This window comes from Camelus dromedarius, chromosome 22, assembly GCF_036321535.1.
Source record: "Camelus dromedarius isolate mCamDro1 chromosome 22, mCamDro1.pat, whole genome shotgun sequence".
In the NCBI taxonomy this organism is placed as follows: Eukaryota; Metazoa; Chordata; class Mammalia; order Artiodactyla; family Camelidae; genus Camelus; species Camelus dromedarius.
This window is the reverse complement of record NC_087457.1, coordinates 23,105,483-23,124,611: the sequence shown is the minus strand read 5'-3', so window position 1 is coordinate 23,124,611 and position 19,129 is coordinate 23,105,483. Positions and strand designations below refer to the sequence as shown.

The following is a 19,129-nucleotide window of genomic DNA, read 5'->3' as shown; positions in this document are numbered from 1 at the left end:
AGGCTGTAAACAGGAAGTCGGACTCTATTTGGGACGGGGGAGGTGGGGTGGTCTTTGCGTGAAAAAAAGCCAGGGATTCGGGAGAGTCAGGTCCGCTCCGCTGCTGCTTACTTCTGAAGGAGTCAGCCCTCAGTTTTTTGCGTCCCTCGCCCGGCCCTGCTCCGGTCGACGTATTTTGCCCTGAACCAGCTCCCAGCTCTTACTACAGGAGCGTCAGGGGAGCCATGGCCGAATACTCCTACGTGAAGTCCACCAAACTCGTGCTCAAGGGAACCAAGGCCAAGAGGTAAGACGGCGAGTTTGTGCGGCGGACTCTTCCCGTCTTTTTCGACAGCCCTCCGTCCTCCCTCCACGCGGCCAGCCCCGTGGAAGACGTGGGGCGCTCGGGTTCAGGTTCCCAGCCCGGCCTCTTGCCGGAATGGACAGAAGCTGCGACTCGGTTCCCGGGGTCCGTGCAAGGACAGGCCGCAGAACTGGGCGGACCAGCAGCCCAGGAGGCACAAGTCCTCCTCTTGGTGGATATGTGTTAGTCTGAATGCGTAGGTTACAACAATAACTTCCTTTATTAGGGATAATTATTTTCAACATTGTCTCCCTCCCCTTTAAAATTTTTAATCAATTTTTTAAAGCAGATGTGGATTTTGAAAAGGATATAAGCTCGAGCCTGGACTCCACCAATTACTAATTTTATGATTTGTGGCAGGTTCGTTAATACCTTTCAGCTTCCATTTACTAATTTATTGGGAGGGATTAGTGATACTTTAAAAGGCTTATGAGGATTAAATAAGATAACATCTACAGTAAATAAGTAGAGCCAAATGCAAGGAAGTGGTGTTTTATGATTATTAGATCTTTCAGGAAAAGGAATCTGCCCACTAATATCTCCACGTCTTTTTTAACTGATAAATTTGCTCGGGTTTGATTATTAATACAAGTGTTGAGCAGTTCATCCTGGTCTCAGTGATAGAGGTTTTGGTACTTTTAGGTGAGTTAGAAAGCCTCAAGGAGCAAGTTGAAGCCACTACCCTTGAGAACTCTGCCTAGGGGTCTGGCATCTTGAAGAATTTATCCTGAATACATCTGAAACTGTTACTGTCTGAATTTATAGGATGGAGGGGAGAGTTAGCTTCTGAAAGCTTATCATGAAAATGCAAACAAGTGTGTCTTATAATCATTGTAACTGTCAACATAATTAACACATACGTAGCACTTTCTATGTGCCAAGAACTGTTCTAACCACTTTGCATATTAACTTTTTAAAAAATTATTATTGAGGTTTTTTATTATTATTGAGGTATAACACATATACTATAAAATTCATCCCTTTAAGGTGGAATTCAGTCGTTTTTACTATATTCACAAAGTTCACCACTGTTGAATTGCTGAACATTTTCATCTCAAAAGGAAACCCCGTAATCATTAGCAGTCACTTCCCATTTTGCCCTTCCTCTAGTCCCTGACAACCACTAATCCGCTGTTTGTTTCAGTTTGCCTATTCTAAATATTTCATATAAACAGAATATATAATATACGACGTTCTTAGGATAACATTCTCAGGGTTCATCGATGTTGTAGCATGTATTAGTCACTACTCATTCCTTTTATGGGTGAATAATATTCTGTTGTATAGATATAACATACGGTTTATCTGTTCATCAGTTGATAAGCATTTGGGTTGTTTGCACTTTTTGGCAGCAGAATAATTCTGCTATCACTATTCTTATACAAGCTTCTGTGAAGACATATGTTTTCATTTCTTTGGGTATATACCTAAGAGGAGAGTTGTAAGGTCATATAGTAACTCTGTTTAACTTTTTGAGGAACCCAAAACTATTTTCCAAAGCAGCTACACCATTTTACATTCTCAGCAGCAGCATATCAAGTTACACATTAACTCTTAATCTTCACAATAACCTTAAGAGTTGGATTTAATTATTATCCTCATTGTATAGGTGGGGAAACTAACTAAAAGGGGGTGAAGTAAATTTTCCAAAAATCACAGAGCTAAGAAATGACAGAATCAGGATTTTAAAAGGCAGTCTGGCTCCAGGGTCTGTTCTCTTAACTGTAACACAGTATGTACAGGATCAGAAGTGACTTCTCAATATTAGAAGTTAGAGTGTATACAACTTTAAATCAATTTGTATATCAATGTTCAGCTTCAAAGATTCTTCTAAGATTCCATCTTATGATATTTAACATGCAAATCAACATATCCAAACTCATCTATGAAAATTATCTCCTGTAGTAAGAAGAAAAAGAGCAAAGAGAAGAAGAGAAAAAGAGACGAAGATGAAGAAACTCAACTTGATATTGTTGGTGAGTCAGTTCCCTGTGCTTTATTCTGAGAACATTAGTTGAGATCCCTTTAAAAATATTTTCTTAGTTAGGGATAATCAGTGAAAAGAAAGTGGAAGGAATTTATGACTAACCCCTATTTGTCTTAAAGAGCTCAACTATTACTTACAGTTGTAGATTGCTTTTATGCTCTAGCACAATGGATGTCACTGATGTCTTTTTCATTATTAGAACAAAGCATAGGAGAGAGGACACACAGCTCTCTGATTTAATAGGTACCATCATTAGACTTTGTAATAATCCAGCGATTCTGATACATCATTTTAAAGGGCTGATATAGATAAATATTATATAACCAAATATAGGTTACAAATTTTTTTTTTCATATTGCAATCCAGTTGTTCCAACATTGCTGTAGAATAGACTTTCCTTTCTAAAATTAAAGTGCTTTGGTATCTTTGTCAAAAATCAATTGACTTTATATGTATTGGTCTGTTTCTGGACTCTGTCCTATCGATTTGTCTATTGTTCTTTTGATATATTCATCTTGTTTACTGTCATTTCATAAAGTCTTGAAATCAAGTGGTGTGAGTCTTGCTTTGACTCTTCTAGATCCTTGCTTTTCCATACAAATTTCACAATCAATATATTACCTTCCACAGTAAATCATCTTGGATTGTCCGGGTGAACTGTATTGAATGTAGGTCATTTGGGGAGAATCAACCTCTTAATAACATTGACTCTCAATAATTTGCAGTTTTCATTATACACATCTTTTTAAAATTACAAATTATTTTATAATTTTACATTACTTGTAAAGAGAATTTTTAAATCTTATTTTCCAATTGTTTGCTGTTAAAACATAGATGTATAATTGATTTTTGTATATGGACTCTGTAGTCTGAGATACAAGTAAATTCATTAGTTTTACTATTTTTGTTTGTTTATATAGAAAACTAAGAAATCTGCAGTCATATTTACTGCAAATACAGTTATACTTCTTCCTTTCCAATCTTTGTTTCTTTATTTCTTTTTATTACCTTATTGCACTACCAGGACTTCTACCATGTTAATCAAAGTGTTAAGAGTGGACTTAATGGCCTTGTTCCCAGTCTTAAGCAGAAAGCTTTCAATAGTCCACCATATAGTATGATGTTAGTTGTAGGATTTTCATAGATACCCTTTATCAAAATGTAGAAGTTTCTTTTTAAACATTTTTTTTAGGAATTTTTAATCATAAAGGTGTCTAATTCTAACTTTTTTTTTCTGCATCTGTAGAGATGATTATATGGCTTTCTTCTTTTAGTACACCAATGAATTACATTTGATTCATTTTCAACTTTTAAACCAACCTCACATTCCTAAGATAAACCCTACCTGATTGCAATGTGTTATTCTTTGTATATTGCTGGATTTGACTCCTAATAGTTTTAAGAATTTCTGCATCTGTGTTGATGAGGACATTGAACTTCTATATCCTTTTCTTGTAATGTCTTTATTTGGTTTTGGTATCAGGGTAATACTGGCCTCGTAAAATGAGCTGGGAAGTACTCTCTCCTCCCTTACTTTTGGAAATAGCTATTTAAGATTGGTATTTCTTCTTCAACATATTTCACCAGTGAAATAATCTGAGCCTAGAAGGTTTTTGTGTTGGTTTGTTGTTCTTTGTGGGAATATTTTTAATTACAAATTAAATTTCTTTAAGATACATTTTCATATTTTCTTTTGTGTCAGTTTTGGTAATTCATGTCTCTTTAGAAAATTTTCATTTCATCTAAGCTGTTGAATTTATTAGCATAATGTGCAGAATAGCCTCTTATTCTCCTCATGATGTCTGTAGAATCTATATTGCAATCTTGTCATTCATGCCTCATATTGATAACTTGTGTTTTGGGTTTTTTTTCCTGCACCAATCAGTCTAGCTAAAGGTTTACCAATTTGTTAATCTTTTTAAGACCCATCTTTTGATATCATTTATGTTCTCTATTGGTTTTTCATTTTCTATTTCATTTCTTTCCTGTTTTTATCATTTCCTTCCTTTAACTTACTTTCAACTTACTTTGCTCTTATTTTATAGCTCCTTAAGGTGGACGTTTAGATATCCTTCACACCACTTTATCTATATTCCAGATTTTGATGTCTTATTTTCATTTTCATTCAGTTCATAGTTTGTTTCCCTTGCGATTTCTTCCTTGGTCCATTGGTTTTATCTTTTTTGGGGGGTTTTTTGACCCATGGGTTATTCAAAAGGGTGCTATTTAATTTCCTTTGCTTGGAGATACTGTGGATATCTTACTGTTACTAATTCCTGTGGTCAGAGAACATACGTTACTTTCTTGGTGAACTTCCATCTACACTTGAAAAGAACGTGTATTCTGCAGGCATTGATTTGCTGCTCTCTAAATGTCAGTTAAGTCATTTGGTGGACAGAGTAGACTTTCAAATCTTCTGTGTCTTTACTGACTTTACTAATTCTACCATTTATTAGAGGATTGTGTTAAAGTATATCTAACTATAATTCTGGATTTGTTTACATCTTATCATTTTCTGTTTAAAGTATATCGAAGCTCTGTTATGAGGTACATCCACATTTAGGACTTCAATGTCTTCCTTTCAGTTTAATGAAATGTCCATTTTTATTTCTGACAGTAGGCATTATCTTGAAGTCTAGTTAAATCATTTGAAGAGCCTTTTGCTCCTATCAGACTTGTTTTTTGTTTGTTTTTTATCTTTAATGATTAGAGCTATTTGGTTTTGCCCTTAGATGTAGATTGTGGCCCTTATTCTAGGCAGGGTTCCTCAAGGGGCCTCAACGAAATGCCCAGGGTACTCTGCGCTCTCTCCATGCCAGTGTCTCCCAGCATCTCATGATCTCTGGCATCTTCAGTCTGCTCTCAGCAGCCACAGCTCCACTGCTTGGCCTTGTGAAGTCTTTCCAGCACACATACTGCCCAGCCCACAGGCAAGGCCCTGCAGAGAGTCCCCACGTATACTTCTGGGGCCCCAGCCCCTGTGCAGTTCCCTCCTCTCTAGAACCTTACTCAGCAGATTCTGATCACATCAGGACGCCAGATCTCAGCTCAGTGAGACTGCCTTGCTCTTTTTGGGCTTCACTTCCCTGCACTGTGGTTGAGAAGCTGCCATTCGGCAGAAGGCTAACATGAATGTGATGTTCACCTCGTGTGTTTCCCTTTTGTCAACAGTCATAATCCTGTTAACTTGTGTTCCAGTACCAGAGAGTGGTTTTCTCACATACTCTGTCCAGTTTCCTAGTTGTTCACAGTGGGAGGGCAAGTCCAATACTGATCACTCTGTCTTGGCTAGAAAAGGAAGTCACTCTGTCCTCTTCTCCTTGTCCTCCCACCTTCTCATACATTCACAGTTTCCCAAGGTTCCTACACAAGTAACAATATACCTGTTTTGGGGGAGGGGGAAAATCTTTTTTAATTTTGTGAAGCTGTTCTGTTGATTCCATGCAAGGATCTGAAAGTAAGCTAAAATTTTTACTAATTTGTATTAGTTATGAAACAGAAGGAAGAAGAGAGAAAGAACTCTTTTAAAATATAATAATATATTATTATCAGACCCAACAAAAATTGGATACAGTTTAAGTTCATACTTAACAGTGAAAAGCTGAAAGCTTTTCCGCTAAGACGGGGAACAAGACAAGGATGCCTACACTTGCGACTTTTATTCAACATAGTGTTAGAAGTCCTAGGCAGAGCAATGAGGCAAGGAAAAGAAATAAAAGACATCCAAATGAGAAAAGAAGTAAAAATGTCACTATCTATAGGTGACATGATATTATATATAGAAAACCCTAAAGAGTCCACCAAAAAACTGTTAGAACTGATCTACGAGTTCAATAAAGTTGCAGAATACAAAATCAATATACAGAAATCTGTTGCATTGCTATCCATTAATACTGAACCATCAGAAAGTGAAATTAAGAAAATAGTCCCATTTACAACTGCATCAATAAGAATAAAATACCTAGGAATAAATTTAACCAAGGAGGTGAAAGACCTGTACACTGAAAACTGTAAGACATTAATGACAGGAATTGAAGAAGACACACAGAAAAGATACTCCATACTAATGAATTGGAAGAATTAATATTGTTAAAATGTCTGTACTACCCAAAAGCAATCTACACATTCAGTGCAATGCCTATCAAAATTCCAATGGCATTTTTCACAGAAGTAGAACAAACAATTGTAAAATTTGTATGGAACCACAAAATATCCCAAATAAAGAATACACAGAAAGAAGAATAAGGCTGGAGGCATCACACTTCCTGATTTAAATTATATTATAAAGCAATAGTAATCAAAACAGTGGTGGTATTGGCATAAACACAGAGATACTTAGATCAATGGAACACAATAGAGAGCCCAGAAATAAACCCATGCATATATAGTCAATTAATTTACAATAGAGGAGCTAGGAATATACAGTAAAGAAGGGACATCCTCTTCAATAAATGATGTTGGGAAAACTGGACAGCCACACGCAAAAGAATGAAAGTGGACCGCTATCTTGTACCATACACAAAAATCAACTCAAAATGAATTAGACTTAAATGTAAGGTCTGAAACCAGAAAATTCCTAGAAGGAAAATATAGGCAATATGCTCCTTGACATCAGTCTTGGCAATTGTAATTATAATCTGGAAGGATACATAAGAAACAGGTTATAGTCATTGCCTCTGGAAAGCAGTCATGGATGGCTGGAGGCTGAAATGAGAGACTGTTCTCTGTAAATCATTCTGTGCCTTCCCGTGTTCTGCTGTTTTATATTTTAAAAGAACCTAATCTTGACTATGGTGGTAGTCACCTACATCTACACACACACATACAAACATACAAATGAGTGCATGTAAAACTGATGAAAGCTGAGTAAGTTTCATGAATTGTATCAATGTCAGTTTCCTGGTCTTGATACTGTACTACAGTCATGCAAGATGTTACCATTGGGAGAAAGTGAGTAAAGGGTATATGAGATCTCCCTGTATTATTTTTTACAAATGCAAACTAAACACATTTTAAGTAAGTTATAACAACAGCAACAACTAAGGACCTTCTATCAAATCCAAAATATAAATTTAAATTACTGATTTTATTTTTTAGGAATCTGGTGGACAGTAACAAACTTTGGTGAAATTTCAGGAACCATAGCTATTGAAATGGATAAAGGAACCTACATACATGCACTTGACAATGGACTTTTTACACTGGGAGCGCCACATAAAGAAGGTTTGTGTCTGGTAGAAGCAATGGAATGGAAAAGGCCACTTAAAGTATATATCTTATGATATTCATTCACTTACGCCACATTCTGACTAATCTCAGATATATTCCAAAGGAAAGAATCCATTTATTTGACTCTTCCACTTTTTTCCTTCCTCACTATTTACCAATGATTGCCAACTCCCTCTTTCCAGTGTAAGCATTTGAAAACATTCTGTCTAGTTCCAGAAGAGTTATCTATGAGAATCAAAAACAATATAAGTAATTGAAATAATAAGTGGAAAGAAAAAGGAAACCTGTTTGAGCAAAGGTTTGAATTCCTTTGTTCTTTAGACTTTTTGCCAAAACTAACCTGGAGCATAGTTAGTAATTTGAGGTTCTCTCATTACTTTTAGCCCAATAGAAGAAGCACTAATGAGATAAAAGTAATTGAAAGATTCAAAAGCAGAAGGTTTTGGTCTGAATGGCCATCCCTTGAATAATTTAAAGCATTTAGTTTTTTAAATATTAAGTGCTTATTTGTCTATGTGCTGACTGCATTTTAAAACACAGATAATGTGTTGGAAGTGACCAAATAAGTAAGAATCATGCTGACCTATCTTATTACGTATGTAAAACTAGCACTTCAGTTATATAGGAGATAAAGTAGCTCTTGATACTATGAATACTGTATTACAAATATATCATAATCTTATATTCAATTTTAAAAGAGAAAAAGCTACTTTTTTAAAGCTAAAGAATATCTTTATATGTATATGTATAAGAAACGTCAAATTTATTTTAAAATGATTTTTTCTCCTGTAGTTGATGAGGGTCCTAGTCCTCCAGAGCAGTTTACAGCTGTCAAATTGTCTGATTCCAGGTAAGCTTGAATTGAACTATAATTAACACATTATAATGCATTACTTAAAATATTATATATCCATTAAAAGTAGTGTATTTGAAGAATAATGAATTTGGAAAATGTTTCCTATATAATATAAGGTATCATATAACACTGTATTTAAAGGAAATAGAATATTAAATTGTATGTATGGAACTAGTGTCCAATGTGGTAGCCACTAGCCACACATGGCTTTTGAACACATGAACTATGGTTAATCTGAATTTTTATACACACACATTTTTTTATGTTGCATATTTAATTTTCTTTCAGTTTTTAACATTTATCTGTTTTATTAATCTGAAGAATTGCTCTGAAATCTGGCTATGGAAAATATCTTGGTATAAATTCAGATGGACTTGTTGTTGGGCGTTCAGATGCAATTGGACCAAGAGAACAATGGGAACCAGTCTTTCAAGATGTAAGTACTATTTTGTCTATAAAAGTTTGTCAATATAAAAGAAAGTCTCTAACAGTCAATGAGAGCATATATTCTAAAAAAAAAAAATGTAGAATGCAATAATATAAATCATTAAATTGGGAAAACTCCACATGAATTCATAACCTTAAAAAGATCTCAAAAAATAGTACAGCACAGCAAAAAGAAAAAAAATCAACAAAGTGAAAAAATAAGCTACAGACTGGGAAAAAGTATCTGCAAACCATATATCTGATACGGAGTTAATATCCAAAATGTAGGAAGAACTCATACAACTCAGTAGCCAGAAAAGCCAAATAATCCAGTTTAAAAATGGGCAAACAATGTGTGTGATTTAGATTCCACCTATAAGTGAGATCAGTTTTTCTCTGTCTGACTTAATTTCACTTAGCATAATGTCCTCAAGGTCCATCCACGTTGCCACAAATGGCAGGATGTCCTCATTTTTTAATGGCTGAATAATATTCCCGTGTGTGTGTGTGTATGTATGTATGTATATACAACTTCTTTATCTTTTCATCTGTTGATCCACACTAAGGTTGCTTCTATATTTTGGCTACTGTAAATAATACTGCCATGAACAGGTATCTTTCTGAGTTAGTGTTTTTGTTTACTTTGGATATAATCCCAGAAATGGAATAGCTGAATCACGTGCTAGTTCTATTTTTAATTTTTAGGATCCTCCATACTACTTTTCATAGTGGCCGTACAAGTTTGCAATGCCACTGAGAGTGCACAAGGATTCCCTTTTCTCCACATCCCTGCCAGGATTTGTTATCTCTTGTCCTTTTGATGATGGCATGAGGTGGTATCTCACTATGGTTCTGATTTTAATTACCTTAATGGCTAGTGATGTTGAACACTTTTCATGTACTCATTGGCCATTTGTATGTCTTTTGGAAAAATGTCTGTTCAGGCCTTTTTGCCCAATCCAATGAGAAAAACATTTCATACTACAGCCTGGTACACACATACGTATAACAGAAGTAAGAGTTGTGCTTAACAATACTTACTTATCTATGTGTTGTACACTCTGATATTTTATATTCTTTCACTTCTTTTTCTGTGTCTTTCCCCTTCCCCCCAGTACTGGTCAGGACCCACTAGACTGATTTCATAAACCACTGCAACCAGGAGGGGTTACAGCCCCTTCTAGATGATTCTACAAATATAATGAGATACTTATAATAAAAATTATATCAACAGAAGAGGCCAACATATCATAAGGCCAGGATAATGAGTCAGATACTTCCACTCACACAGAACTTTAGGGATTTTCATTTCACTTATTTTTGGGAAAGACAGTAAGTTTAAAAATGTTATATTTAAATGAAAAAGAGACTTAAAAGTCCCTGATATAATAAGTAAAAACTTTATTACCAAAAGGGTCCCAGCCAAAAGATCAGCAGCATAGATTTAAATCACCTTGGACTATACAGCCACATACAGGTTCACCAGAAGTCATCCAGATGACAGAAAACCCAGCCCTTGCCACCTTGAATAAGAAATTAAATCAATTCTATGTTATTAGCACTTTTGTAACTGCATATGATAGAAGATTGTTAATACATTTTGTAACGATTATATTTATAAAAATAGTGTCTGATGTTTAAGTTATTCAGAGTTTTCCAAAAGAATCAACCATATACAAGTTATAATTAAATCTTACGTTTGTTAAGGAAATTTAATTAATCAAATTTATAATCTAGGTTTAGATACACAGGAAAATCAGTTTTCACAGTTTTATTTATTAGAGTCAATATTATAACACATTGAGCATTAAACAACTAAGTTTGACTGTTTCTTCCCACAAGTCCCTCAGATATTGATTCTTAAAGTCTGAGCAGTAATTTAAAAGGCATCAAAGGCTAGCTTTTATATTATGTATTTTTATATTTTCCAATTACAGAGAAATTTTACTTAAAACACTACTATTTGAGTAAAATATTATATATTACAATTGTTTTGTCTTTATAGCTTTTTTTTTTTAACTGAACTAAATCCGTTACATCCTCAATAGATCTTTGAGGCCAAATGAAATAATTCTATTCCATCTAGTTAGAATTTAGTCCTATAACTAGAATATACTAAAAATATTTAATGTGGTTATCTTTGAGTAGTAAGATTATATGTGATTTTAGTTTTCTTTCCTATATTTTTTTTCCCAGGTTGTCTTCAAATTCTTTTTCCTGACTACTTCTATAATCAGGGGGAAAAATAATTTAGTCTCAAGAATTTTTTGCAGGTATTCTTATAACTCATTTTTTTGTTATTTTGTTTTATTTAGGGGAAAATGGCTTTACTGGCCTCAAATAGCTGCTTTATTAGATGCAATGAAGCAGGTGATATAGAAGCAAAAAGTAAAACAGCAGGAGAAGAAGAAATGATAAAGGTAATCATGGCATTTTTCTATGGAATAATACATGTCAATATGATGTGACTACATCTCTTAAATGTTGCATCACTTATTATCACTTTAAAGGTTTAAATTCATAGCTTTTTATACTGTCTCCAAATAAACTTTAATTATAAATCCCATCACTGACTGTTTGCACCATGTGGTAGAGAAATACATCTAAGAGCTACCTTGTTATTCTCTCCATGTATTAGTATCTTTTTCTGAGTAGTTAGTTCCACATGCTTCTTAGGCCTATGTCTTCTTTTCTTTCTTGCCTGCCTTTTAAATTTTAATTTTTTAAATAGATGATGTGTTCACATGGTTCAAAATTGTTTAAATACAAGCATGTAAAGCATGTCTCCCATCTTTCTGTAGCCTTCTTGAGTTTCTATATAAAAAATGAGTGTTTGTAATTTTCTACTCTCCTGAAGTTAGCCTGCTGTACATACTCTTTTAGACCGTGATATTTTTTCCTTTACATTGTATCTTAGAGATTTTTTGTTATCATTATTTAGAAAGTTTTCTCTCTTTTTAATAGCTATATAAGACTCCATTTTAGGTGTGCTCCATAATTTAATCAGTTCCTTATAAATCGAAATTTAGATGATTTCAGTCTCTTATTCTTATAAGCAGTGCTGCAGGACTTAACTTTGAATACACATTATTTTGTAGGTGTGCAAGTATATGTGAGGATAAACTTCCAGAGGCAGGATTACAGGGTCAAGGGTACATGCATTTGTAATTTTGTTAGATACTGCCAAATTGTCCTCCCTAGGAGTTATACTAATTTAAACTCCCACTGGCATGTATGAGAAGGTTATGAGTTTAATACTTGAGCATCCATGTTGCTAGTCACTATATAAAATATATAAACATCATAGCAGAACTTTCAGAGCCTTAGTCCTCAAATTCTGGATCTCTTAATGAATAAGTAAGTCTTCCTTACATGAACAGAAACACAAAGCACCTAAAACGTGTGTGTGTGTGTGTATTAATTTTTTTTAACATTTTTTATTGAGTTATAGTCATTTTACAATGTTGTGTCAAATTCCAGTGTAGAGCACAATTTTTCAGTTATACATGAACATACATATATTCATTGTCACATTTTTTTTTTGCTGTGAGCTACCACAAGATCTTGTATATATTTCCCTGTGCTATACAGTATAATCTTGTTTATCTATTCTGCATATGTCTGTCAGTATCTACAATAAGCTAGAAATTTCTTTCTCCCAGACTAACTTCCCTAATCCTTTTCTTTATTTCATTTTAAGAGTTGTACAGGCATCTCCATATCAAGGTGAAAGTCTAACTAAACAAAACTGTAAAGTAGATAATCAGGTAGTTATATTAACTGGACTTTGATGAAGGCCTTTAAGGCTTAATTTTTTAGGCTTACTAAAATCACCTGATCTTTAATGAAAAACATAACAGCAAGATGAGTCTAAAGAATAACTACCCTTGTTGATGCATTGTTTTCCTTTTTCTTGGCATTCCATCCCAGCACTGAGCATTCTGAACTTCGCATAATTTGTCTCTGTTGGCAAATCATGGATTACAGCTAGTCTGATCCAAATTCACTGTGTGTAAATACATCAGTGAGGGCCAGAGTGGAAGGCTCAAAGAAATGGGGTGGGGGGGCTTAATCTTTACAAATAAAGCATAAAAATTCACATTACATTTTCTCTACTATCAGCATAATTTAAAAACATCAAGTATCTGAATATGCTTTATGTTAAATTCCGTGTCATATATTTGATTTTATTTTTAAAATGTTCTCGATTTTCAAAATACTCATTTTTACTCTTCCAGTATTCTTTTTACCTTGAAAAATATTGCTGATCTTTCTAAACAAGAATGCTAATACCAGTAACTTTATTCATCATTTGTAGTTGATTAATGGAGAAAGAAATGCCATTCTAGACAGCTTAGGAATTAGAAATTTCTGTATATTTTCATAGTTTTCTCAAAAATCATTTTCACTGCCAAAGTCTCAAATAATTTAAATATGAAACCTAGATATTCTTCCGTTGTAATTTGAAAAGTGTCAGTCATAATATTGTTCAATTACACGAACAAAACTAAAGCAAGAGGCTGCAGGTACTCTGCTGAATGTGGCATATGCATTGTTGTCTTTAATCTTCATAACATTCCAGTGAGGTGGTTATTATTAACTTTACAGAACAGGAAACAGTCTTTTACCCTCCTTACATCCTCACTGTTTGGATCAGTCACTTCATGAAAAAGTCACATAGCTCGATAAGGCAGAGACAGAGGGTGTACCCAGGCCCAACTGACTATAGAAATTACATTCCACACCATACCACTTCTCAGGAAGCAGGTCATGAGAAAAGTGCCGATGGATTTCTGACTCATCTATTTTTAATTTTATTTATTTACTTTCATTTAATTTTATTGTATCATGTTTAAATTATTTTTTATCTGGATTACATTATAAAAGCATGATTATTGAAGACAAACAGTGCAGATATGTGCTGTACTTTGCACATCTATAGAAAAAAAACACTATGCTAATTTATCATTAATTACAACCATTTTTATATAAAGTACCTGTCAGATTTCCCTGGGTCTGTTTGGTTAGTCAGGTACCTGGGAGCTCTGATAATCCAGAAGTCTTTCTACCTTGCCTTTTACACTGCAGACTCTGCTAGTCTGTGTCAACATCCACTTTTATGGCATGGCTTTATCTACCAGAATACGTTCCCTCCTGCCAAAAGCAGTATTGTGTCATAGGCCTAGTCAGGAATTTCCCCAGGTCTTTTAGGACCCCTCTAACCACACATGTTACTCGCACACACATTATTGGTCATCACTTTCTAAGCAATCTAAGCAATCTTTCTTACGCTCTGAGCCACAGAGATCACTTTGGAGATGTGGGTCCTTTGGGTTGCAAACTGCCAGTTCCACAGCCCTGAATTCTACTCCTATCCCCTTCTTGCCACACTCAGTTGGTCCGAGTTGCTATGTCTGTGTCGGTTAATTTATGGCATATGATAGTAAATATCTGTCAAAACTTTTGAGGATATAAGGAGGATTTAAAAGGGGTGGGTTCCAATTAGGTAAAAACATTGTATTATGTTAAAAGTTTTAATGTATTTAGTAATATCCTATGCAAAGTAAAACAGCTATTATCTTAAACGTTCAGTGTTATAAAATGAGCACTAAATAGCAGGATAATTTGATCCTATTGTATTTCTTTTGAGGCCAAATAACTAGTTAAATTTTGCCTAATTTACTTAGTGGGATCTGACCTGTAAAATGCTTTTCAGATTTTTTCTTTAGTGTTTCTGATATAAGGGCTCTTAGAGAAATATATAATAACAACTATTTATATAAATTGCAGTTATAAATAAAGAAACTTATCTAGAACCTGTCTTTTTCTGAATCTAATTGTTCAGTTAATTGTTTCCTTCTTTCACGTAAGGAATCACCTAGAATGCTATTGTGTAGTAAGTAAAGTGGAGAAGGGGGACAATAAATGTATAACCTGTTGGGGTCTCATCTCCAAAATCCAGATTAGATCCTGTGCTGAAAGAGAGACTAAGAAAAAAGATGATATTCCAGAAGAAGACAAAGGAAATGTTAAGCAGTGTGAAATCAATTATGTGTACGTATTTTTTTTCTTTTTGAAACTATAGATTTGGCAGTGAAGTGCTTCTCAATGCACCTAAAATAAAATACCTGAAGGACAAAAAGAGGCAGCATAATGTAGATTCTAGGACAGAGCACTAAGCAGAAGAAGCCTTCTCTTAAGGCTTCAGTTTTCCTAGTTATCCTGTTAGCTTTCAAAGCTCAAGTCACCTGGGTTGGTCTGTTCTCCCTACTCGATGGAGTGGCTCTAATTACCAGTACATGATGCTAACCAAATGCTGTCCCACAGCTGGGATACAAGAGACTCCAGCCAACATTCCTGAATGTTGAGTCTGTAGGGCTTCCCAAACAACTGCCCTATTGATGGTGGGGTATGAAGGTCATTTTTGTAGTTGGAAAGCTGTATGTTATTTAAGAAATACAGTTAGTTTTTTTTTAAATAAATGAAAAACCTTTAAAATACCTGTAAGCCCATCAGTGAGTATGGTATAGCCACAGTTTGAGATGCTTTTCAGGAAAGATATTTTCTTCCTAACAGAAAGAAATTCCAGAGCTTCCAAGACCACAAACTTAAAATAAGTAAAGAAGACAGTAAAATTCTTAAAAAGGCCCGGAAAGATGGATTTTTGCATGAAACACTTCTGGACAGGTAGGTATATTTTTATTCGTACTGTTTTCAGTAGCCAGTAGAAGTGGTGTATATAAACCCATGTTCTTTTCTTAATTATTGTAATTTTAAATTTTTCAATGTTGTAATATTACCTAAAAAGGACATTATAAGTCGAGGAAAAGATCACAAAGAAAGAGTATCTGAAAATAGCCAGAGTCCAAGTTTTTATTTTTGTTGTGAGAAATTCAGATTCGACTGAAATAAAATTGAAGCACTTAATTAAGCTGAATTCAGAAGTGTGCAGGATTTTTGTCTTAGTACATTATTACTATTTACTTATTACTGTTCCTGTTTAGGTAAGTAATGTCCTAGATTTACAACAAAAATATGGTCAGAGAGGTTTAGCTATGAGCTTACAAGTATAAATCAAGTAAGTGCCAGATCAAAAGAGAATTTGGTAATCTCCTGCCACTCATTCAAGTCGTATGTTGCAAAATTAGCCTTAAGATGCGTCTTTACACTACTTAATAAAAGACAATGCTTTATCTTATATTTGCTATCAACCAGCTGATCAAGTGGGTTACCTAAAGTCAGAAATAACGCAGTAATTTTTTCCAGCTGAGAAAAATTAGCATGTGCCTATTTTTAAGAAATCAAGAATGAAATATAAAAAATAGTCAGGATGTAGACTCAAAAGAAGAATACAGTCTATGTCATATAACTTTTATCACTTATGAAAATACAGCATTGCCACCTTATTAAATAAACGTTTAGGGCATGCTTAAATTCAGAGGCAATTAAAATTGCTTATGATGGATTAAAAAAGCTCTTAGGCAACATGTATTAAAGATTAGGAAAAGATTTTTGTAAGAATAAAATCCATTTAGTATGAAACATAAAATTCAAAATAAAATTTTAATTAAAATATTTTACTATAAGCAGTGTGGTAATATAATAACCAAAATTGAAAGCACAATTTCTAAGCATGAGTTTATGTTTAGTAGCAGTTGACTATATGACATATTTCATGTAGATTAACTTTTATTATTTGTTTTGTTTAAACAGGAGAGCCAAATTGAAAGCTGATAGATACTGCAAATGACCACAACTTTTGTTTCTGTCTTCTTTTTTTCTGAATAAAAAAAAAATCAGTGGAAATGTTTTTACAGAATTATTGTACTATTATGGAATTACTGCTGAACCAGTAGCTAGATTTAATCAAGTTTAATTGAGTTCATCGGTGAACACGTATAATCAAAATTTGAGGTGTTTTTCAAGAAAGATTTTTTTTAACAGAAAGAAATTCCAGAGCTTCCAAGACAACAAACCTAACATACTTCACAGATGTACTTTTTAGTTAATTGCAGTATTTCACATGGAAATGAAACACCACTTAAAGTGCCACAGAATTTTTTTCTGGATTTCCTGTCATAAAGCATGAGATGCTACTCTAAGAAACAGTGATGCTACACCCTGTCTAGTTCTCAGCGTTTATATTCCATCTGTCACCAACTCTAGAGTTACGTGGTCCTTCTACAGCAAGGTAGCTAAGCTACCAGCATTGACCTTAAAAAGGAGCTCCTGCTCTAGATCTGGCCCTAACTTGGCATTCCGTTTCCAATAGCTGGATGTTCTCCCATATTGTGTTCTCTTTCTTCTGATCCTTGGGTACTTACTACCCTGATCCCCCAAAGTAGTGGTTCTCAACCAAAGGCTATTTTCTCTCCCAGGGGACATTCTGGAATGTCTGGAGACATTTTTGGTTGTGACAACTGGGAGGAGGGGGTGCTCTGGTCTCTAGAGCGTTAGAGACTAGGGATGCTGCTAAACATCCTACAATGCACAGGACAGCAGCCCCCAACAACAAAGAATTATCCAGCCAAAATGCCAACAATGCCAAGATTGTGAAACCTGCCCCAGGTCTTAGACTATTCCTTGCTTTCATCAGCTCCCCAACCCCTAAACATAAATAGTTCACATTTATATACATAAGAATTGCCTAGGGTAGCTATAGATTTCTAAGACCCACCCTTAGAGATGCAAGCTTAGCAAATTTAGGATTGGTCCCCAAAACTGACATTTTAACAAGTACTCCAGGTAAATCAGGAGTAAGTGATCAGAACCACACTTTGGGAAACACTACCCTCACGAGACTGAAGCTTACAACAATAGCTTAGTACTGGAGATCATCTGCCAAAAGACTGATTTCCCTGGAACACACATTCTATCTGCCTGAATTTCTGAACATAGTATGTTCCAGATTTCTTGTCACTATACCCACCCTCTTGTTTACCCAATTCCTGTCCCCTTTCCAGGGAGCAAGACTACTTACAGGTCCTGGCAACCAAGAAGATACAGATTAAAAATAGGCATTGCCTGCCCTCATGAAGTTGATACACTAGTGAAGGAGGACAATAAATAAGATAAAGGTAAGATGGCCAACAGACACATGAAAAGATGCTCACTAATCAGCAGGGAAATGCAATCAAAACCACAATGAGATACCACTTCACACCTGTCAGAATGGCTATTATCATAAAGAACACGAATAAAAATGATGATGAGAAAAGGGAACTTTTGTGTAGTGTTGGTGGAAATGTAAATTGGTGCAATCACTGTGGAAAACAGTATGGAGGTTTCTCAAAAAACTAAAAACTATGATATGACCCTGCAATTCCACTCCTGAGTATGTGTCCAAAAAAAACCAAAAACACTAATTTGAAAGGATACATGCACCCCAATGTTCATAATAGCATTATTTACAATTGCCAACCTAAGTATCCATCAATAGATGAATGGATAAAGAAGATGTGATCTATATATACAATGGAGTACTATTCAGCCATAAAAAAGAATGAAATTTTGCCATTTGCAGCAATATAGATGGACTTGTAGGGCATTATACTGCTAAATGAAGTAAGTCAGAAAGATAAATGCTGTATGATATATGGAATCTAAGAAATACAACAAACTAGTACATACACCAAAAAAGTAGCAGATTCACAGATTTAGAGACCAAACTAGTTACCAATGGGAAGGGCAGGGAAGAGCAATATAGGGGTAGGGGAGTGGGAGGTACAAACTGTTGAGTGTACGATTGACTCAAGGATGTATTGTACAGCACAGGAAGATAGCCAACATTTTGTAATAACTAAATGGAAAGTAACCTTTTAAAGATTAAAAAATTAAGGTAATATGTAAATGTTCCTTCCCTATTTCTAGCATTGCATTTTATTACAACCCCCATTAAAGCTCTGAAGTTAATCTGGGAGAGTGGCAGAGGTCAAGAATGAATGCATCTAAATATAGTCTTGTGTTCCACATTTTTCTATCTTGTACATAAGCATATCGAGAAATTGTGTTTAAAGCACTATCAAAATCAAGATACATTCTGGCTGAGCATTTCCCTGATTTACTAGTCTAATCTTATCAAAAGGAAGGTTTTATACAATAAAAGCACACCAAAAAAGCTCCCCACACCCAGTTTTGAGTGCTCATATTTTTCAGATTAGATATTTAAAATTTTTCTGTCTTCTAGTTCACTGTTTTATCATCTCCAAACTGCTGTTAAACACATCTGGTTGTTTTTTTAATCTCAGACAATATTTTTCACTTCTAGAATCCATTTGATCCTGTTGTA

General features: G+C 34.6%; 1 protein-coding gene and 1 long non-coding RNA gene across 3 annotated transcripts in view; one reads left to right on the top strand and one right to left on the bottom strand.

Annotated features, from left to right (window-relative positions):
- The window catches only part of LOC116149175 (uncharacterized), an 859,611-nt gene that overhangs the window by 828,119 nt on the left and 12,363 nt on the right, over positions 1-19,129 (bottom strand). The gene's annotated exons all lie outside the window — the stretch shown is intronic.
- On the top strand, positions 18-16,647 carry FRG1 (FSHD region gene 1). The gene is made up of 9 exons (XM_010995728.3): positions 18-286; positions 2,249-2,319; positions 7,428-7,553; positions 8,352-8,409; positions 8,737-8,851; positions 11,157-11,261; positions 14,804-14,895; positions 15,418-15,528; positions 16,555-16,647. The coding sequence occupies exons 1-9, from the start codon at positions 225-227 to the stop codon at positions 16,589-16,591; spliced, it is 777 nt and encodes a 258-aa protein (XP_010994030.1). The 5' UTR covers positions 18-224; the 3' UTR covers positions 16,592-16,647.